The 23,085-nt window shown below is 33.8% G+C and overlaps 1 protein-coding gene across 1 annotated transcript; it reads left to right on the forward strand.

The window, feature by feature from the left end:
• The first annotated feature begins 80 nt into the window (after positions 1-80).
• LOC146146739 (uncharacterized) lies at positions 81-13,696 on the forward strand. The gene is made up of 9 exons (XM_083387023.1): positions 81-2,061; positions 2,552-2,686; positions 3,052-3,176; positions 3,921-4,068; positions 5,117-5,173; positions 6,962-7,054; positions 8,165-8,272; positions 10,708-10,743; positions 12,353-13,696. The coding sequence occupies exons 1-9, from the start codon at positions 1,932-1,934 to the stop codon at positions 13,117-13,119; spliced, it is 1,599 nt and encodes a 532-aa protein (XP_083243149.1). The 5' UTR covers positions 81-1,931; the 3' UTR covers positions 13,120-13,696.
• The last annotated feature ends 9,389 nt before the right edge of the window (positions 13,697-23,085 follow it).

Raw genomic sequence — 23,085 nt, forward strand, 5'->3', positions numbered from 1 at the left:
CTTCTGCCTTTATAGTTGCTGTACTACTGGAAATGTATATATTTATCCTCGAGTATATTTAACCTTTGTCGAAAAATATAACAAGTTAGTATTATTTATTAAAACTTATATGATGTGCACAAATTGAAAAAAATAGTGTTTTGATTGCAGAAAAACATAAATTTTGTGAGGAATGTTAACAGTTGTTTGCTGTGGGAGAAATCAGTCATTTTTTTTAATTCAACCAGTTCTAGTCATTGCCTAGTCAAATCCAAGTAATGCGGTTCACATCCGAAAAATGTTAAACCTGGTGCATGCATTTTATTCCGGGTATAATTTGCAGGGTGAACATGTAAACAAATAAATATCAGGTTAGCATTTTTTGCAAATATAAATATTTGGTTAAAGCAGCCCGATTCTACTAAAATATCTTAAACTAAAGCACATGAAGTTAAGGCCATTGGATAAAATTATTGAACTAAAGTCAAGTTGTTTAGCTTCAAAGACTTGTGTCAAATCAATAAATTTGAAAATATTTGCTTAAATTCTTTTGGATTTTGGTCAGTGTAAAACTGGTTATTTCTTTAAGGTAGCTTTTATAGCCTTTTAAAAATTACAGTTACAACAGTAGTATTCGTAGAAAGCAATTCAAACAACTATTCTAACTGAAACCAAAAAGAACTGTTAAACCACACAACCTTGAATGGGGTAGCTATGGTACAGTTTGTATGCTTCTATAATCACTTCCTTAATTGCATCTTGCGTTTTGTCGTTCTCTGCTTTCCTGCTAAGGTAATTGTATTTCCTGACTAAAATAGAGTTAGAGTTTAATGTTGCAGTAGATTGAGTAACATCTTTTATACAGTTGTTTGGTGAAATATCGGACATCTTGTACAAAATAAATTCTTTACTTTTGAAAAAAAACTGTAAATTATGCCCATATGCAGTGTTTTTAAAGTGTTTAAAGAGACCAAAACATTCTTTCAAATTTGTCCAACAGTTCTTAAATTGTACTGCAGCAAAAAAATAGCAGTTAGTGGTTAGATGAAATAGTTACAGTTACTAGAAGCCACACCTTGACCCCATTCTTAAAATAAAAAAATTTAGAAGACTTACTGTAAACTTGTTGAAAAGTTTAACTAATTCAGATTTAAAAATTTACAAAAGAATCCCCAAAATCTGCAAACTAAAATGATGCTTTTTACAAGATAAATGTCAACAGTGGCCAACATTTAACATACTACTAAATTTATTGTATATTTATTCTTAAACTACAGAAAAAAATTAAGTAGAAGCGCTATGCCTTTTTATATTAAAAAAATGTTGTAAGTGAAATTGTGATTCCAAGTACAAATTTCAACTGTTCATTTACAACGAAACAAAAAATGCTTTTAACACTTTATGTACAAAATAAAAAAGCTTGATTTAAAACCTTTAAAATCAGGATTTTACCTTGTATCACAATCAGGCCACATTGCCTTTTACTTTCGTTTCGACTTTCACAATACAGGGTAAATATTGTTTTACTACTTTCAGGTTTCTCTTTTATGTTTGCTTTACTAGATCGACAAGCCTAATGTTGAATATGTCAAACATATACTTGGTTTATCAACAGCTGTTTCATTTAGAATTAAGATACACTGATGATGCCTTTGCTTTAAAATGTATATATATATTTTAATAGTGTGTGAACTTAATTGCTAGTTTTGCTAGAAATTTTGCTGTCAGCTGTTTAATTTTAATAGAAGGAATAGATTTGTGAATTTTTGATGGAAATATTAGCACAGTGCAATTTTTTTATTTTTTATTTTCACTTTGTTACTTCCTCATATTGCATAAACCAAAAAAAAGAAGGATAGAAGCATGACTTGTTATTTGTTAATTTTCAAAAATTGATACTTTGGATGTAACAATAATGTTTTTCTATCTTTGCAGTTTGTTAACTGTTTAAAATGCTTTTGCAAAAGCGCTATGTTACTTTGTACGTTTGTTTACTTGCTTTAATTGGTTTGGTTGCCGGCAAAATATCCTGTAGCGGTCAATGCGAAACTAAAACATCCATGAAATACTGCAACGCAACAGGTAACACTTATCTATCTATATTTTTATATAATAGCTACATACAGATACATTTCAACGGAACTTTTTGTGTCCTGCACTCTGCTGTATATTAGGTATGGCATAATATGGTGTTGAAGGCGATGTCACCTGATAGAATGGTACTCATGCCATATTGTGTTGGATTTTTTTAGCTAAAGATACAACCATCGCTTATTTTCGCCAATTTGATAATACTAATAGTAGTCAAAATTTTGCCCCCCTAAATTGGCGCTTGTAAATAAAATGCAAAACATCACACAGGCCTTTTGGGCATTCAAATCAAGCATTTTATTTTGCAAAATGCAGGATGATTATGAACGAACTACTTGAAAAAGTCCCAACTTAAGTTAGGTAAACTTTGTTAAAAAATATCCCAACTTAAGAAATTTTCACCATACTGTAACTTTATTCATGATTAATAAAAAAATTGGAAAGCCATGATATCAAATATTATATTTTTTTAATTTTTTAGCGATTTTACGACCACCTTGGTCTACTGATGATGCAGTAACTGCTCCAAAACCTACATTAAGTAAACCAAAGTACTATTTCTTTCTTGAGAATGGCGATTTGCACATCGCTCTCAACATTTCATGGTCATATGAAGGTAACACGCATTTAAAACTTGACCTTGAGAGGAAATAGTAAAATAAAATGAGATTTGCTAGTTTTACATTTTTAATATCTTTAAAAAAAGAAAATATGACATTAAACTGTATGATATAAGCAAACTGTTAGCAATATATTTGAAAAATGGAATAAAGCATTCTTTAAATAAAAAAAAATAAAAAAAATGTGTGATAAAAAAAAACTTGTGTTTTTTGCCGTAACCATTGCTGTTACAAAATCAGTAAATTTGTGTAAAGTATATCAATCTAAAACATCCTGTGTCATTTTACCTATTCCGTTTAAAAGATTAGGTATTGTTTTAAATGTGACAAATTGATAACAATCTAATTATGTACTTTCAAGTTGCAATGCTGCATAAATTTGTCAAAGGTTTCTATCTTTCTGTCACCAATTCAAAAATGGCAGGTTCTCAAAAGTACAGGCTCGACCTTCATGCAATGGATACTTTTGAGAATAGAAACGGAGAGGTATACCACCATTTGAATTATTCAGATATTTCAAAATTTGATCATTTATTCCACAACAACATTGTAGATATGTGAAATATGTTTAACAATAAAAAAGAAAAAATAGGCAATGCAAAAGCTTCTTGTTTATTGTTTAATCAGTTATAGCATCGTTAAAACGCTAACTATTTTGGTTTAAAAACCCAATTGCTTGTGTACCTTGAGTAACAAGTTTTTTCCGAAGGCATTTATTTGGCAACATAGCTGCCATATGCTTGTGGTTAAATCAATGAAAAAAATGAAAACAAGAAAATAAGGAAAATAAAATGATTTTTATATTTTTTTATACTAACACACAAAACTAATGTATTTCCACTCATAACATGGTTAACACAAACTTACATCATTACACAAACACACTACATGTTGAACATGTGGTTTATCTTTGGTGCATTATGCCTGAAGGTTGTAGTTATATGAAGAATGTATTTTAAAGCGCATACAAAGGTTAGTAGCTATATGTTAGTGTTTTAAATATTTTTCTTTCTTTTTAAACATTGAAAATACCTACAACTTCCAGCCATTTACTTATTCTAAATGCTAACAAAATTCTACCTACTTCTGTATGGGCTTTGATATTCATTTTACGTCTAACTACAACTCAAGCCAGTATCTTAAAATTTTTTTAGAAAAATAAATCACAAACTTTTGCTCCTACTTGTGTATGGGCTGTGCTATTCATTGTAGTTTATCTTGACACTACAGGTTCACTTTAACTACATTTGTGTGGGAAGAGGGAGCCAGAAAAATTTTATCCGACCAGGTCACCACATGACCGTCGATTTGCAAACATTGCCTCTCTACCAAAGAAGGTTGGACAGTCAACATGCCACTAAATCTCTGAGAATTCCGGGTAAGTTTTGATTAAATATGTTTATGTAGGCTAAAAGCGACTTGTCTATAATAAGTAAATGTTTAAGCATTTTTAACATATTTATTTATCTTGTAATTTGGTATCAAATTGGACAGCCATAGTTTTTGTTGTCTAAAGCAGTGGTTCTCAACCTTTTTATCGTACGGACCGGTAGAATTTCAAAACAAATATTGCGGACCGGTGGACCTTCAAAAATCAAAATCAACCCAAAATGCAAATATGACAAAAGTATGCAACTTAAAAGCAAAGAATGGAAACTTCCATTCAATGAGCAATTTGCTGCTGTCTCTTTGATATCATACGTGTTATACGTGGTTCTATTAAGGTTTTTCACATACAACTGGTCTTAAAATTTATGACTTAAATAAACAAGCTGTAGCTTACTTTTAAACAGTTGGGCACAACACTTGCATTGTGACGTATGATTAAGTCCAAAGTAGACCATAAGTCTATGTTACGTCACAATTCTGCAACTAACGGAACTGGCAAAGTTCTAAATTTAATGGGCAAGCCTTCAACATCTTGCATTTTCTAGTTGAGATTTAAGATTGTAACAATTTGGCGGACATGCAGGAAAGTTGACCGCGGACCTGCGGTTGAGAACCACTGGTTTTAAATTAAAATCAAACAAGCAGCGGACATCTAGTATGGCTTGTTTTTCCACAGTTTTAAAGACAAATTTTAATAATAACATGTTTTTATAGTGGAAACAAAAAGGTATTTTTGTCTGATTCACATTTTAAAAGTTTGATTTTGTGAGTTTTTTTGCCGGCAATTAATAAAAAGCTGAATTAAATATGTGGCCCAAAAATTTGGCCTTTAATGCTTGTTTGAGTGGTGAAACATAAACATCTGAAAAACAACCTAATATTTTGCGCTTTTCATAATTTTCTTGTAAATCTCAAGTGCTTTTTCTTTAGTAATAGACTGGAATTGATTATTTTTTTTCATTATATTTAAGAAAATTCAGGTTTTTGTTTTCATTTCTTTACATTTAGTGTGTAATAACAATCTTACTTTTCTTTAGGGTGTGATAAAGACGAAGTAAAAAGTACATTATACTGCCTCGACGAAAAAGCAAATAGTAAGTAGGAATATACATGATAAAATACCTGTAATATAACAAAAATTACATTTATATGGATTTTAAAATGTATATTTCTTTAATGTGTAGCTTGTAAAAAATGCATCATTTAAATCAATAGTAATTAGTTGTTAGAAAGTATATTTAGTAAATTAAACTATGGACATAATAGAATTGGCATTCACTTGGTAGAGCAACAATTTTATTCACTTATGACAGATTAATAAAAACAATGTTTAGCCCCATGTTTTATAAATATTTTTAAATTCCAAAAAAGCACAATTTGAACTATTTAAAAAATGATAGCGATGGAATTTTTTTAGTCAACTATGTTTAAAGTCTTTTTAAGTTTACTTTTTAATATTTGATAGCTACATGTTGGTATTATAATAGTACTTGTGGTAAACGCAAAAACCTATTGAACTCAACAAAGAGTGTATCAGACACAAAAACATTGGACCAGCAACTTTTCCTCGTAGCAAGCATTTATCATGTTGAAATTATGCAGGCCAGTTCCTATTTTGAATATAAGCCATGCTGAATTGTGCGCTGCCTGTTGTAGGTGGCATGTGATTAATAGCTTTAATGTTGTAAGACCATATCAAATGGTGGAAACTGAACTGCTGTTTTTGTGGTGTTACTTATTCCAATAACGTTTTTTTATTAATATTAGCAAAGTTAGAAATATTTAGAACTGATATGTTTGGTTTGTTTCACAATTCAGTTTTTTACTATTTATTGCTGGCCATGTATACAAATAAGTCACATTATTATTTTTTTATTTGTTTAACAAAACAGTGAAGTTACACTCTATTTTATAAGTACAAAATGTGAGTGTTTAGTAAAAATATTCCACACTATGTATCTTATTTTGTCTTAAGTATCAATTATATTTACCAAAGGTTCACTCTTTCACAGAGTATAGCAAAAATATATGGGATAACTGTTTAAATCTAGTAAATGGACAGTATTTTTTTTATCCCGTAGTCGGCCACCTATAATATTGTTTTCTTTTTAAAACGTACACTGAAATCTAATCAACCCTTTAAAGTTGAAACAGAAATCCAACAAAAAAAACTTTTTTTCCCTAATAAAGGCAGTACTCTAAAGAATTACAACAAACCTTGCTAAACTAAGAAAGCGCGCCACCAGTTAATTTGACAAAACAAGGTATTAATTTTTTTTATGACTATATTTTGTCAGCTGTTAGAATTGGCTTGAAAATTAATATTTTATAATTACAAAAGTTATGCACCTACTCCTGTAATCTTTGATATTCCTACTCTGTCTTACTACCACCTCCAACCATTATGCTCCAAACACTATTATGTTAGATAGTATCTGGATAATGATAATTAGGGCGATTATTTTTTGACGTCACAAAAAGTCAAAATTTACAAGTCAGGTCAAAATTTGTCAACATTTTTTTAAGTCAACATAAATCGTCTACCAAATTAAAAAAAAAAAACTATAGTCAGCTTTTTGAAATTTGTCGTTCATTTTTTTTTAATTTATCGTTTAATTTTATCAAAAGCATTTAGTTTTGATTTATATTCAAAGTCATTTTGACCTTATTATATCTTCATTAGAGCAATATAAGGTATAAAAAAACGTGTGAATAACAATGCCTAGGTTATTTAAATCAATGCATTTCTAACAGGTCAAAATTTTGTCAAAATAAAATCATTTTTAGGTCAAAATCAGTCAAAATTTTAATTTTTCAGGTCAAAAAATAATCACCCTAATGATAATACATTTATTTCAATTTATCCAACTTTCTTTTTGTAGGTCAAATAGATGAAGATTACTATGAGTTTGACGATTACGAGCCTACGGATTACCTTTATCCATCTGAAGAAATGAGCACCCCTCTTGTACAAGGTAAATAATTGAGTTTTTACATAACTTAATGAGTTTGTCATCAGAATATATACAAAATAGTTTAAACCACTGAATTATCTTGTGTTTTATTTAGTGTTTCTAAACCCTTTGGTAGTGACAAAAAATTTTGCGTCTGTTTTGATTTGGTTTCGTTTCACATGGTTAGATTTATTGTAACTGGTTTTGGGCAAGATTTCACCAAATCTTGTTGTGTTTTAAATGTGGAATAAATACAAAGGCATATTAGTTAAATTAAATTTTATTTTGATTGTATATTTTGTTCATTCACATGTGTAGCTGTTTTGATTTTGTTAAGTCGCCGACTGCATTAGTTTAAATGGTTATATTTATTGTGATTTGTTTTAAGTGAGATTTCTCCGAAACTGGAATTGTTTTTTTAATTTGAGAAAATGCGGAAAAAATACAAAGACATTTAATTAACTAAAAATGATTTTTGTTGTATATTATGTCACTTATGAAAAAGATCAGTAAAGATAATTGTGTTGCTAAAGCTTCGTTTTTACTAAAAGAGATGGGTTACCAGTTTGGACAATAAATTAAAAAACAAAATAGCATCAATTTATGCTTGAATTCTCTATAACACAGTATTTCAGAAAAATTGGTGTATTTCAAATCAGAATTTCCCAAACTTTTCAGTCTGGAAATAAACGCCCAATCCCTTGTAAATGTTAATTTTATTTATTTTTTTTCATATTTGTAACAGTTTTGTTACACTAACATGCAACTTAATTCAGAATGGTGTTCTGTATAATTTTAAAATATTCATTATTTTATTTGAAAAATAAAATATGTTTTACCTCAGTTGTAACAAGTTGTGTGAAATTAATATGTATGATCACATGAGATTTGTGGTTTGACCCTTGATAGGGTCACTACCCCTAGTTTTGAAAGCTCTGTTTTCGATAATAGAATTAAGCTAATTAAAAAATTCTATTAAAGCAGAATCAAATGACGACATTCTGTTATTGGAGAGTGATTAATACATCTCGCAGTCATTTTCAAAGATGGATCTGTAGTTACCAACCTAACTTCTTACCTTTACTAACTATTTTTCTGTACTCGGGCTAATTAAGTCTAACTTTGGCACAGATACAACAAGTGATGCCTCCATAATTGGAATTGCTTCTGCTGTTGGATCAGCAGCCTTCATTGCCTTATTCATACTGTGCTTCTGTATTTGGCGCAACTGCAAAAAAGGTTTGTTTGGGCACTAACTGTTAACCTTGTACATTTAGTTTTACGTGATTTGTGTAGGTTTTATCTGGCTTAAGGTCAAAGGTTACTAAGCATACAGTGCCTTGACTTTGGAATTGTCCTGAATTTAGTTGCTATAAGTAACTTGCAGAAGCAGACTCGGGACTGAATAGAGTCGGTTTATTTTGCTTAAGTTGAACTCAAGACTCGAGTGAGTCTGACTGGCACATGTGCAAAACCAGATTTCGAAACTCTAAATTGGATAGGTAGTTTATCATATGGTGTAATATATTTCAACCATGTATTGTTGGTGGATGAACTATGTGACTCCCTATTAGTTCATTGCTGAATATCAAACCTCTTTTAGTTACGTAAATGGGTGGAGTATAGCTGTAGAGTCGCAGTCGGACTCAATACTCGCCAACATTGTCAATTTGGCTGGAGGGGAACTTGGGTTCATTATTTTGGCTGGAGTCGGGCCTAGGTTATTTTTAACCGACTATGCAGTCCTGGTACCTTGTTGTGTCACGATTTAAGCTATTAGTTTATTTAAATAAATTGCACTTCATGTCATTAATACTGATGGTGTTATACCTTTACTATTTTGTATGTATTTATATTCTATTCAAATAAGATATTAATCCACTTGAGTAAGCCATTGTGTTTATTAATACATTGCACAATTGATAAATACTTCAGTGACATATTGAATTCATTTGTTTTCACTATGGCACCTTGTTGTGTCACGATTTAAGCTATTCGTTCATTTAAATAAATTGCACTTAATGTTATTAACACTGATGTGTTATACCTTTACTATTTTGTATGTATTTATATTCTATTCAAATAAGATATTAATCAACTTGAGTAAGCCATTGTGTTTATTAATACATTGCACAATTGATAAATACCCTAGTGACAGATTGAATTCATTCGTTTACAGTATTTTCTTTTTGAAATACCTGAACTTGTTCTTGATATTGCTAACACTAAGGATAATATTTTATTTGGAACATCAAAAAAAAAAAAAAACGAGAATCGCCGAAATCACAATGTTTTGAAATATTTGACATTCCCAGGAGACAGCGAAAGACTGTAAGGTTCATCGAGTCAGCTGTCTCTAAGATCGTGATTTTATAAAACAGCAGCATCCGTCTATATTTCTGGAGTTCCATCTACATAATTGCCAATTTATAATGCTTTATATAGATTTTGTCACAGCAGTGTTTCTCAATCTTCTTTTCCAGCGATTCAAATACTAAGCTTAATTTTTCAGCGAAGCATGTCAACCCAATTATCTTCACTGAATTTTTTTCATAGAACAAAGCATAAAACACATAGCATAAGTATATCGAATTTAATTGATATGACTGGTGCCTTTGCATTTCTCTCACGTTTTTTTTAAAACTTTCGAGAAATCTTGCTCACAACCAATCTCAATAAATCTAACCATTTGAATGACTGAGAATCAAATGACAAAAAAATTTTGAGTCACGACCCATACGTGTTACACCTAAGGGTAGTTTGACCCCCTAACTTTTAAATACCCTCTACGTCAGGGTTGGGCAACCTTTTTAACACAAAGGCCAGTTAGGAAATGTAATGCTTACAGGAGGGCCGCACATCAAATAAACACTAATTCAAATTTTCAGATTTTTCTAGAAAAACTAATGAGCTACTTGGCTGCAACTACGGCGGTTTTGTCAGTGCTGTCTACTTGTGAATTCGGAAATAACTTTTCCTACAATTCCATTGAAGCCTTTTTAATCAACAGCTTTAATTCAAAACCAGCTGTTAAACATAACATCTCAGTCAATATGCGTGGCAAAAGTGTGTTACACCTTTACCCGTACTAGACAAGTGTAATTTTTGCAAAACAATTCTTTATTATAACAACGTGACCCAAGTAAACCTTTATAAATGAAGATTGTTTTGTAATAGATGCTTCCCATTTGAGTTCAACTGCATAGTGTAGCGGTGTAGCTCATGGGTTACATCGCACTTCAAACAGGAAACTGATAGAGCAAAAGTCCCAACATGGTGCACACTCATAAGGCTGGTTTACATTTGACGCGTCTAGCGTTAACGTAAAGCGTTTTTGAAAAGTTTTTGAAAAACGCTTTCGGTTGCGGAAAAGTTGAAATATTTCAACTTTGACGCTTTCGGTTAGAAGGGAGGAAATTTGCCGTTAACGCTGGCAACGCGTTATGTGTGAGCTGGACGACGTTAGCCGTTAGACGCCAGACGCGACGTTAACGCGTCTAGTGTGAACCAGCCTATAGCCTTATTTAGGGAAAAATACCTGGAAGAAGGGCCGCACGTTGCCCACCCCTGCTCTACGTAAAAGCCATGACGTTTTTGCCTTGCATGCCTAAATTAACCGACAAACTTCGTTTTGTACTGAGCCTGTATGTTTGACTTGCTACTTTGTTTTTCAGGTTACATCGCAAAGTACAACCAAACAAATCAAATCGGTAAATTATTTTCTTCTATCCTCTGTTTCTTTTTGTGCGTCCTGTATTGAACTGTTGAAAATGGTTGATAAAATTGATCTAGTCGGATGGGTTTTGTGTTCTTGTGGGAGTGCGAATGTCATAAACAAAAAAAATGTATTATTAGAGATAAAACAAAAAACTTTTTAAAGGTTCTAATTAGCGGATAAAACATAAATGTTTAACACTCGTTGTTATCCAACAAAAGATTTTTTTATGGCAACACAATTACTAAACATCAGCACAACAGCGAAACTTTGGCGACTCAAGTCTCTTTTTAGTAAACCAAACACAAATAAGCTATTACTAATAAGTAGGGCGATTATTTTTTGACTTGTCAAAAAAAGTCAAAATTTTGTCAAAATTTACACGTTAGGTCAAAATTTGTCAAAATTTTTTCAAGTCGAAATCGAATAAAAATGCACCTAAATCGCTTAAAAAATTTAAAAAAAAACTATAGTCAGCTTTTTGAAATTGATCGTTCATTTTTTTTTAATTTATATTCAAAGTCATTTTAACCGTATTATATCGTCTTAAGAGCAATATACGGTATAAAAAACGCGTGATTAACGACGCCTAGGTTGTTTAAATCAATGTATTTCTAACAGGTCAAAATTTTGTCAAAATAAATTATTTTTAGGTCAAAATTTGTCACAATTTTAACTTTTCAGGTCAAAATTTGTTAGTTTTTTGGTAATAATCGCCCTACTAATAAGTAATAACTTACTAATAAGTAATAACTTATTAGTAAAACTTAGTTCGAATTTAGTTAGTACGAGCAATGTCTTTGTATTTTCTTTGCTAATTTTTACAAATTTTGTAGCAATCTCAAAAGTCTAACCAGGTAAACTGCGTCTAACCAGGTAAACTGATTGCTGGCTAAGTTAGGTTGCTTTGAGTAATGTGTAAAAATTTTTGATCGATATCTTGTTTACTTCCGGAGATATTACGCAAAAAAATTCGAACTGCGTACTTCCCTTTGGTGTAAACTGCTGCAGTCAGCGACCGAAACAGATCAAAACGAAGCCAACAATTTTTTGTCCCGAGCCGCGACTTGGGAGGTCCGATATTTTTTTTTATCCCGGTTAAAAGTTTATTTTTTAATCTATTAGGATAAAACTTGACTAAGCGTTTAAGTTGCCACCCTAGTGTCGAAATAGTATCGATACTACCATTTTGTACAGGTATCAGCACCGATCCAATATTATTGCACATTCCTAGTCGCGACCCAAAGCCTGAGGAACACTAGACTGTAAAGTTTTTCTAAAATTACCGATAATTTTCTAAATTACCGATAATAATAATAAAGATTTACTACTATCCTGTGATGTGTAAATTAAAATTAGTTTTTAAAAATGCGTTTGGGTTTGCTTTTAGTCAAGAGTGTTGGCATTTTCGTTAAGTTCAAATGAGTTAACTGTACGAAAAATATCGATTTCCTACTATCTTGTTATGTGTAAAATAACATTAGTTGCCATCAATATCTTTGTCCGATCTGGTATTATCGGACATCCTAAGTGGCGACCCAGGGATTGCGAAACCTTGGACTGTAAAATAACCTTAGTTTTCCATTAATAGCATTGTTTTTCAGTCAAGGGAAGTTGCCTGGTGTTGGTGGAAAGCTCGTCGGAAGATAGCAGCTCGCCTCACAAGGAGGCCGCTCATCTGCTGGCAGAAATCCTCCACAGGGACGCACGCCTCCAAGTCGACTGCAACTTGTGGCGACAGACGCAGATGCAAGAGCCGGTCAAGTGGAGCACAGAGGCGCTGGCCGCCAGTCAACACGTCGTGCTTGTCGCGAGCCACAAACCAACGCTCAACTGCAACTTAAACCAGCTGGACGAGCCCTTTCAGATCGGCCTAGCCGCTCTATTGCAAAGCCAGCGAGCAATCCACATTCCCTTTCTTCGCAAGCAAAGCTTCCACTTTGTTTATTTCGGCTCCGATCGCCAGCAAGTCCTTCCCCGCGAGCTTTCCTCCTTCAGGCAATCTTACTCGCTCATGCGCGACTTCGGGCGCTTCTACAAGGCGCTCACCAACCGCCCGCCCAACACCGCCGACCCACAACTGCGTAAATCGCTCAGTGACGTCATCGATAGGTTGCGTCACCTTGAGGAGTCGCGCGCCGAAACGACGAGGTTGTGTCTCGACCTTAAACCCGAAACTACTTTGGCGGAAAATGGCGCGCAAGATGCGAATGTTGTTCCTTGCATTCAGGGAAACCAAGCTGCGAGTTCTGGCGTCGCGTTTTATTCTGGTTTTTCGTCGGGTTCGGTGAACTGCTGGTCGCACGAGACTTCGGTGTCTTGCCAGGGAAGCCAGTGCTCCTGTAATTTGAATTCCGTCCAAGAAGTATAGCCACATACAAATTGTCAACCCTGCCACTTGTTTTCAGTTTTTGAAAAAGACAAATGCGGCTATCGACCAAGAGAAGTATGGTGCTCACATTATTGTGGAGGATGCCGAAAAGTTGACTTTTCATTGCCATACAGATACCCGATATATTGTGGACTAAAATGTACGCCCGTCTTATCCGATACCACATAACTACATCAGCACAAGCTCTTTTTGTTATAAAATTGAAACGTCCAAATAGGTTATTGTTGTCATGCAATTAAGCCAAAGTTAGGTTTAGGGTTAAAAAGTTTAGTTGCGTCCAGTCGTTAACCTACTTTTTTTAACTTATTTATAACTCGAAGTAGAATTTTGCTGTTTTGGATTGCAAATGACGCCTAAAATTTTCTTATTAATTTAGCCCTAGTATCCTTAAAACGTGCAAACACCAATACTACAACTTGGCAACGGGTATCGGCCCCAAACCTGTATTTTCGGAAATCCTTTTTATTATTATTAATTAGGAAAGCGATTTGTTGTGCACCTAGAGTTCCACCCAAACGAAAGAGCAAGGGTTGAAAAGCGACGTGCTTGGCGTGCTTGGCGTATTATGACGTCGCCTCACGTCACAACCGAAACTGGATTGTCGTGCATTTTTCAAAACCGTTTGACCTGGCAACCGCGAGTAGCAATATGAGTCACAACATATTTGTATTGGCGTTAAACTTTTTTCACGTTTTTTGAAAACTTTAAGAATACAACATAGTGAAAATGTCTATCATATGTTGTAATTATGTTAAAATGCTTGCTTATGTTTTTCTGTTCTGTTGCAAGACATGGCTTACTGTTCAGGCGTTTGACTTCTAAACATTTTGGTTACAGCTTGACGCAAAAAAAAACTTCATATTGCAACTTGACTTAAAATGTCGCTAAACATCATTTAATGTTGTGGACATTTGATGCCCCACTGCGTAACAACATACTTATTAAACTATGTCAACTAGTATTTAGAAAAGTTTCACAATGCTATTTGACTAAAACTTTGTATTCTATATGTACTACGTATTTTTCATGTGTATTGCGTTGAATAGCAACATAGACTTTAAAAAATGGTTGGAACATAACTTAAAACGTTTGCTGCTGTTACAGATAAAATAATATTGAATGCCGCCTATGTTTTGCTACTAAGTTGCATTGCATAACTACATATCGGGCTTTTAACTAGTTTTTTGTTTCTGTAGGAATACAACATGGCAAAAAATGTTAATTCTATGTCGCAGTTTGCATCTTTTGTAATAATGCGTTTGTTAATGTTATGTGTACTTAAAATTTAAAAAGTCGAACCTGTAAGACTTACTTTTTTACTAGCTTTAAAATCATAGGCTCGTTATGTGGACTAGTTTAACACCTGACGCTTTCTGACCTGACATGTTTCATTCAGTATCCAAAAAAATCACATGTTTGTTTTTTTATTTTCGGCTGAAATGTGTCCATACATGATGACGCCGTCTAAATTGTCATCATACGTAATATACGTCATTATGAATTCATTCATAAAAAAATGGATGGTCATGGTTCAAAACATTTCTGTTTTTTTAGGATATAGTTTGCCTCATGTAAATCGGTGCACATAATTAAATAGCACAATCCGAAAAAATGCTCAAAATGATAAGTAGTTCATAAGATTTAGAGCCATGTGCAAAATGCTTTTGAATTTTTCTCGAGTCGTTTATTTTGTTCCTATAGGGCAGTGGTCGGCAACCTGTGGGCCGCGGCCAAAATGTGGGCCGCAGAGCCATTTTTAGTGGGCCGCGAGTTACTTTTGAATAGCTTAGTGTTATCATTTAGACGTGGGCCGTGTGTTGCCGTACACCCGATGTACTTTTAACGGTTGGTGTGGCATGTAAATGTTAAATTGGCTCAGCTTGTTAAGGCCCACGTGCCAACCTGACCCTATAAGCCTGTCGAGCTTTATTTTTTGCCAACTTTAACTTTATGTAAACGAAAAAATCAATTATTGTTTTTGGCAGCAAGACGCCGTCTAATATTTCATCTTAAAATAGTCTAATATTTTCATCTTAAAATAATAGTAGTGATTAAAGCCTGCTTTGAAAAAAAACAACACCTTTTTCCATTCTTCGGTGTGTTTTTGTGATTTTTACGAACAGTTTTTCTTTATTATACTAAGTTGGGCTTTTAACAAATTTGCGTTCGCGCCATCTGCAAGCGATTTGCTATTTTTTTCTGCTTTTTCCACTGTCGTAATACACAATCTACTGATGTCAGAGAAAAGTCAATCGCCCATAAACTTTGAACACCTGCGTTTATGCAAATTTGCTCTAATTAAACCAAAAAAAATTTGTTAGATTTTTTTTCAAATTATTATTGAAAAAACTCTTTACTTTTGCCCTGATATGGAATTTATTGTGCGACCCACAATGAGCTATGACCAAACGAATAAAAAACAAATTAATGAGGAAGTAGGATTAACATTTACATAAAACCTGCATTTTTATTGCTGGCGTACGTACTGAAATAGTGAATGCGACGCAACACACCTAATTGTTACGTATTTGTTACATTGTTGCATAAATGTTGCGTAATAATAATCTCCCGATCTAATAGAAAACTACAACATTTAGAAATGCATCGCGACCCACCTAAAATAAACCCACTGGTTAAGATGCACTGCTCTATAGTATTGTCGATTTTTTTATTGTTAGACATTTTGATAAACTGCTTTTAAAAAGCAATACTTTTCTTCACTCTTTTCACTGCTATTTTACAATTGTTCTGTGTTTTTAAATACGCTTTTTACATTTTGTGTGTGTATAACTTGCAGTATGGTAGCGCAACGATCGTCTTTTAACAATCTTCAATCGTTCACGAGATTATTTTTTTCACCAAGCGTAAACCCTGATTATTAGGTTGGTTTAGTTCAGATTTGGTTTGTAAAACACTCTGCAATATTGCTCATTAGTTAGATGTGCTTTTTTAGCAGTTCAAGTGTAATATTAGCCTTTTCAATGTTCATTAAACGCTTGTAATTAATAAATAACTAATGTTAGGATTTTGTAAAAAATTACTGTAGTTGTGCCTGCTGCCATCGAATTCTAAGATGCTGAATTTGGTTTTATGTTGTATCCCGAAAAATTAGTTTATTTTTTTGTGCATTTACGTTTAAGTTGCAAACGTATTGGATTGGTTTCGTTTTTCGCGAAACTCTTTGGTTTGCCGTTACGTATAAACGTATAAGGAAAATAAAGAGCAAAAACATGATGGACCTGTTGACCGTTGATTTCACTGCCAGCATTGCTCAAGTTAAAAACTATGACACGCGTTGTTTAGCAAGGGAGGATTCAGGCTCTTGTCCTTTCCAAACTATTTTTTGCCAACTTTTCGCATGAAAAAAAATAAACTTCACCAAATGTTTGTAAGTGGCCTCGTTGTTGAAATTTGCCGCAATATTTACTTCAAGAAGTTGTTGATTGTAACTTGTAAACTCTTTTCCTTTCTTAATATCCATGCAAATCCAAAATTTTACCCGGTAATTTTTCCATTAATCATACCAGAGAGATTATCTCTTTGATCATACGAAATATTTACTAATCAAGGATATATGAAGAACTAAGTTATCTATTTATTAGTACCGGTAACTAGTCAGTTAACATGTATTGAACGTGTAACCCGCTTTCGTAGGAGATAAAGGATAATTTCCCAAACTTTTCAGTCGGCGATTTAAAAATGAATAATACTTTTTGCGACCTTTAGACTGAACATTATTAAACGAAGCATTTATTGTTTTCAACGTGGGACCATGTTTCTTAAAGTAATCTGTCTCCCAAGGGTTTGCCCAAACGTTTATACTTGTCAAAATGTAAAAAGGTAACGTTTAGATAAATATAACACCTCGTTTTAAAATGAATGTAGCCACGACATGAAAATTTGTTTTTCCTTAGTTTGGCTTTAAATTAATGCACGTTTTGTGACCCAAGTAATAAAAAAAAGATTCGCCACCATGAACTAGGCCTTGTTAAATCACAATTGTCTTTATGACGCAACACGCAAAATGCGACATAAGTGACCAGAAACCAGTTGTATAAACTTAGGCTGCTGTACAGCCAAAAGGTTCGAAATGACTTATTGCTGTTTAAGTGGCGAAAGTTGTAACGCTTGTTAACGGTAAATACGAAACTAACGACAGAGTTTTTGTAAAAACCGCATTTTAAGAGCTGTGTAATTTGTTATAGCTCAACAGTTAAGGGCAACGGTTCAGCAAACAATTTAAATTAAAACTGAACGGTGTGTCGCACGACCCAGCTCAAAGTCCGTTTAAATATAGCAAGTTTTACTACGCTCGGTCTGATTCAGGTCTTTTTAGAAGCAGATTAAACTTTGTTCAACGCAGGTAGTGATTCAGAAAGTTAGACAAATTTTCGTCCATGTATGTTTCCTATATGTGTAAAAGTCGAAAAACATTCCAAATTTCCAAGAAATGTACACGCAAACAGAAGGGCAAGAGTTTTATAGCATTCCAAAGTTTAATGATGATGTACAGCAGGGGTTTGCAACCCTTTTTTATACGACTGGACAAATGTGTGTGTTATACGATCAGACTCAGTCTGTAATTTTAAAATTGTCTTCCTCGAAAGTTTTTTAAATGTGTCGCGAAACTATTTTTCAACTTAAAAACCAGTGTTGTAATGAGGTTGGCTGTATCAAATGACTGGAATTAACTTAACTATTTCGAAAAGATGACTTGACTTTGACTTAAGTCATTGAGTCGAAGGACTCGGGTTGAAAATAAGTGTTTTGCATTTACCACTTTAAAAAAATTTATTACCCTAACTTTTTGTGCGTAAAACAATTAACTTGCTATATTTTGGGTTATTGTTTTTAGTTGAGATATTGCTCTTATACGGGCAAGTTTAGCAATTTTAATAGTTTACCGTTTAAATTTTGACCTAAAGTTGACTTGCTTTAATAATGACTTGACTTGACCTTGACTTGTTATTATTTGAAAAAGACTTGGACTTGAATTATTTAAAAATGACTTGTTTGCAACACTAGCAAATTCACATCATTTGAGAAACTGGACATATTGAAACATTTGCTTTTTACCTTGCCATGTATTACGGGCGATCGTCAAGTTGCGAAAATGTTGTTTTTTATAATTTTTGGTGTACAGACTGTGAAAAAAAAGTTTAAAAACCACTAGAACAGAGCTTTTTAACTGAATATACTTTATACCCAAGTGTAGACCAGATCAAAGTTAAGCAATACAATTGACAAAAGGTATAAAAAAATCGTAAGTTTATCCAATATTTCTGTGTTTTTGTCGTTTTTTTTGTTGTTTTTAGCCTAAAAGAGCTATGCGTACTATAGCATGTTGCGCATTCTGACTCAAACTCTAGAAAGCGCAATTTCTGTTAAATAAAACTATAAATGCCTTTATATCGAGGATTATGTGCGAAAATAATTCGTCAAGTATCTATTTAAATTGATAAAAAGTTTTCAGCTTTTTATTTGCACTTGGGGTTGCTCGAGATTATTATATGCACGTTACAATGGGCCTGCGAAGTATTTTTTTTTGCTTGTTGCGACCCTTGTACAATATTGGGTTATACAGGCCTGGTTTACAGTATGGATGTGCGATACTTACTTTCCCGATACCTACCCGATATTTTGGTATCGCGATCCGACCCCGTACCAAATGACGTCAAATTCTGCCCAAATGAGCAAAATAGACAAAATTGAAACGTTCAAAGGGAACTTTAGAAGTTTTTTGGGAAAAAAATGCGCTAGTGTTATGAGGTTTAGTTGCCTCCAGTTGTTAACACCCAGGTACTATTTTTTATTTTACCTTTCAGTGTAAAATTCACTGCGTTGAATCACAAATCATGATTGAATTTCCAAGATCAATTTGGTGTCGGATCGGCACCGATACCATTTATCGGACGAGTAGCGATAATCACTTGTATCGGGTGTCGGCTCCGATCCGATATTATCGGACATCCCTAGTTTACAGTGATACTTATTTTCTATTTTAAAGTAAGGGAACTTATAAAAATATGTGTCATGTTGGGTTACGCAGACCTGACGTACAGCAATATTTACTTCCTATTCTAAAGCAGGGGAACTGATAGAACAATGTGCCATATTGGATTGTGCAGACCTGACGTAAAGTAATACTTCCTATTCTAAAGTAGGAGAACTGATAGAAATATGTGCCATATTGGATTGTGCAGACCTGACGTACAGTAACGTTTATTTCCTATTCTAAATTGAGGGAACCGTTGGAAAATGTGTCATATTGGATTGTGCAGACCTGACGTACAGTAATATTTACTTCCCATTCTAAGTTTCGCGAACCGTTATAAAATTGCGTACAGTGCGCCGTGTAAATTATTTAGATGAACCTTGGAAGCATCTGTCCAAAGCATTGTGAGTTCAATTCGAGGTAAATGGTCTGTTCCGTAGTGTACAAGTCTGTTATCTAAAGCGCGTGCATAATTACGCCTTATTTAAGCGTCGCTTTAACAGCACACATCCAGGGGCTTAACCGGGGGGCACACGTGGCTATGCCCACTCCCAAACTCTTGTTTTCGCCTATTTTAACTGCGTAAATGCAACAAAAAATCTCAATTCGTTTTTTCGTATGTGTTGACCCTGTTTGATGAAATCGTCTCAGCCCAAATGCGTCGTGCGTCATCGAAACGACATGAAGGCGCTTTTTTGCTTTGCGGGAATCGATAACATCTTAGGAGCCCAATGGTTGGAGGTTGTAGTAAGACGTTATAAAAATATCAAAGCCTACTTTCTGAATATTTTAATGCCTACTTCTTTACTCTGATAAGATGTTTGTAATGTATAGCTTTTGCATTGAAAGTAACATCTCCTAACCGAAAACTTTGTTTTGGTATTCTTAAGGTTACTTCTATATAACTTCACGTTTCAATGTAACCTTATGACATAACGTTATGAAGTAATTGTAATTTCATTTCCCCTCCCAAACAAAAATCCAAGGTCCGCTTCTGCATACAGCCAACAGCCACGCAGTACTGCTATAGGGCGCCCACGCATTAGCCTACTCTGTCTTGCAGTACAGATCAAACTGGCAACAGCTTCGGTCAATAAACGCTTAGGAAATGTTTAGCAGCGCTTTAGCATTCACACGTTTAAATGTTCCGTAAAACTGAAGGAAAATTACTGTTTGTGAGTCTGCTTTTGTTAAGATATGTTTAGTATTAGCTTTTTTGACTACGTAGTTTTTTGGGTCTTGCAAGGCTATGATGTATGTATGTAAAGTAGTCTATATTCAACTGCTTTTCAGTGTTAATTGAACGTTTATCAAGATTTACCGTCTCTTAATTGCTAATAAATGACTACAATGAATTTGAGGCAATTGGTCTACGGGCTGTGGAAAAAAACACAGAGTCAGTCATTTCATTGATTACGACGTAACAGCCCCAAGAAAAACTGCTTACCACTGTTATGCAAAGAAGTTAAAATGACGACGTATGCTTGGTTGAAAAAATAAAGAGATATTCAAAACGTTCAAAATGCTACCTACCTCTTTATGGGCTTTTACACTGTTACTCCTTCTGACAACGTATCGTTAGGTTTTGACAAATTTTGTGCTCATCAATTTGATTTTGACGGTATTTCTGTTCAGCTGTACAAAAAGATTGCAACCGGTTTTATAATATTGTTAAGTTTTTAAAAATACCTTTGAATTAAGGTTTTCACAAGCACGGACGTTAAAATTTGGCTCTGACAAACGCAGAAAGCTAGAAACGCGAGATAGAGTAGCAACCATTTTCAGTTACTTATTGCATGCCCTTGCGACGTGCATTTTGAGACGCGATGTCCCAGTTTAACAGTAGGATCGATATTGGTAAATCCGCGAAGGTCCTATTGATGTGGAAACCCCAGTGCCAAAACTAGGACAGCCTGCAGCAGTAGCTTTCCAAATTATAGCGCTATAGAGTGGATGTTCCCAGTCTAGCAGGCGTTTTTACCAGAGTTTAGTATGTAATAAAAATTGTGCATTTTCGCCTAATGCTTTTTGTATATTTGCTGTGTCCGAAATTTTAAAATTATATACCGTTAAAAAGCTATAAGGCATCCAGTTACATTTAACGTATGGTGTTCATGTTTAGAGCATAATGGTTGGAGGTTGTAGTAAGACGTAACACTGTTGAAAATGCAATAAAGAGTTATTCGAAACGTTTAAAGTGATACCTATGGGCTTTGATATTCTTATTACGTGTTTAGTTCAGCTTTTTATATGATTCACTTTAGCAAGCATTATCGGTCTTTTTCCCCGCTTTAAAAACAGACAGGAAGCTTCATCATTAGTTACCATTAGAAATTGGAGAGCGCAATTAAGCGTCATCGAAAAATAAAAGAAAAACAAATATTGCGTTGTTATTAGGGGTTCCCTATATCGAATGCTTGTGTGCCTTCGATATTTTGCAATGACTAAGCTATAGTCCCGTTTGAGGAATATTCCAAATGATAGGAGAACTATTTCGCAACCGCATAAAATTTTTACGACTGCCGCGCATTAGTTGCGCTACAGTAAGTTTAAAAGTCGTATGCCTTCACGGTATGAGCTTTTTATTTGGAAAGGTTAGAATGGCTGCAAGTACACGTAAAGGTTTTGGGTGTTTTTCGTATTATAATATGTATGAACAATAGGGTGTATCTTTATAGAATCCAAAACCATCGGCGACAGGTTATAGCCAGTCGATCACTGTGAATGAATTCGAATTAAGGAACTGACGATGCCACTTGGCGAAACATATTTTCCTTTTAAACAAAACGTCTGATCCTGTTTTTACTCATGTTTTTAACTATGAGTTTTACTTGATAATATGTATGATGTACGCTGAAAGTGAGTGTTTCTCAAACTTTTCAGTATAACAGCGGAGCTGTAGCGGCCCACTTCACTTTATTGGACTTTTTGTGAGCGAACAAAACATAACACATTAGCATTAACAAGTTCAAATTGAATTAATAGGAGCCATGTGCTTTGCGATTTTCTCAAGTTTGTGAGATATTGCTCGCAACAAATTCCAATAAGTCTGGCCATGTGAACTACTGCGGTCGACGACCCAAACAAATTTAACGACTACACATTTTATGGTCGTGACTCATTGGTTGAGAAATATTGTTTAAAGTGCATTAAAGAAAATGATGTTTGAAAAGGCATGATTACAGTCTTTGCAAATTTTTAGTTAAAAACGCATTAATGTAAGTTTTTTTGTGCTGGCTTTCATGCAAGGCAAAAATGTAACTTTTCAGCAGACCAGCGGCGAAGTTGTTTGATTAATAGGCTGTGAAACCATTATTAGGTTAATAATTTCCTCTTTTTCTACACAAGCTTGTCGTAGATTGATGTATTACATTTAAACTGTTCGCTATCGTTTTCCCGTGAAAAAAAACTAGATTGACTTTAATTAACATTGGTTCCAAAAGTGACGGACCTGTTTAACCTGCAAACAACTTGATAACTACAACAGGCTGCACAATATGGTGTTTTTTCGCTTTGCGTGAATCGATAACATGTTTTTTGTTTTGAAAGTAACACCTCTTTAACCTAAAACTCTTACGAAAAAAAAAACAACTGTGTGACGTTCCTAAGGTTACCTTTTATGACGTTACGTTTTGATGTTACTGTGTGACGTCACGTTATGACGTATCTTTGTGACGTACAATAATGGACTTTCTTAAGCTTAGTATCAAGATAATTAAGTCCCGGTAGTTAAAAAAACATTCTAAAAACTTAAACTTAGAAAAAAAAACTAAGCCCATCTTAAAAATGCACCAATCCAAGAAATAATTACTAAATGGTAAAACCCTGCTTATAAGATTATTAAGTGAGCGAAAATGTTTTGTTTTAACGGCACAATACACGGTTGTCGGTTAGTAGCAATCGCATAACGATCCTAGAAATTCAAGTGCTGTAAATTGCTTCTTTATATT

The sequence above is a fragment of the Ascidiella aspersa genome, chromosome 4 (genome assembly GCF_963924565.1).
Source record: "Ascidiella aspersa chromosome 4, kaAscAspe10.2, whole genome shotgun sequence".
Taxonomy (NCBI): Eukaryota; Metazoa; Chordata; class Ascidiacea; order Phlebobranchia; family Ascidiidae; genus Ascidiella; species Ascidiella aspersa.

What these genes read in the sequence shown, in the direction of transcription:
- LOC146146739 (XM_083387023.1), top strand. Translation starts at nt 1,932, where the DNA reads ATGCTTTTGCAAAAGCGCTATGTTACTTTGTACGTTTGTTTACTTGCT. An exon ending in GAAATACTGCAACGCAACAG is followed by an intron (nt 2,062 to 2,551) that starts GTAACACTTATC and finishes TTAATTTTTTAG; the next exon opens with CGATTTTACGACCACCTTGG. An exon ending in TAAATCTCTGAGAATTCCGG is followed by an intron (nt 4,069 to 5,116) that starts GTAAGTTTTGAT and finishes ACTTTTCTTTAG; the next exon opens with GGTGTGATAAAGACGAAGTA.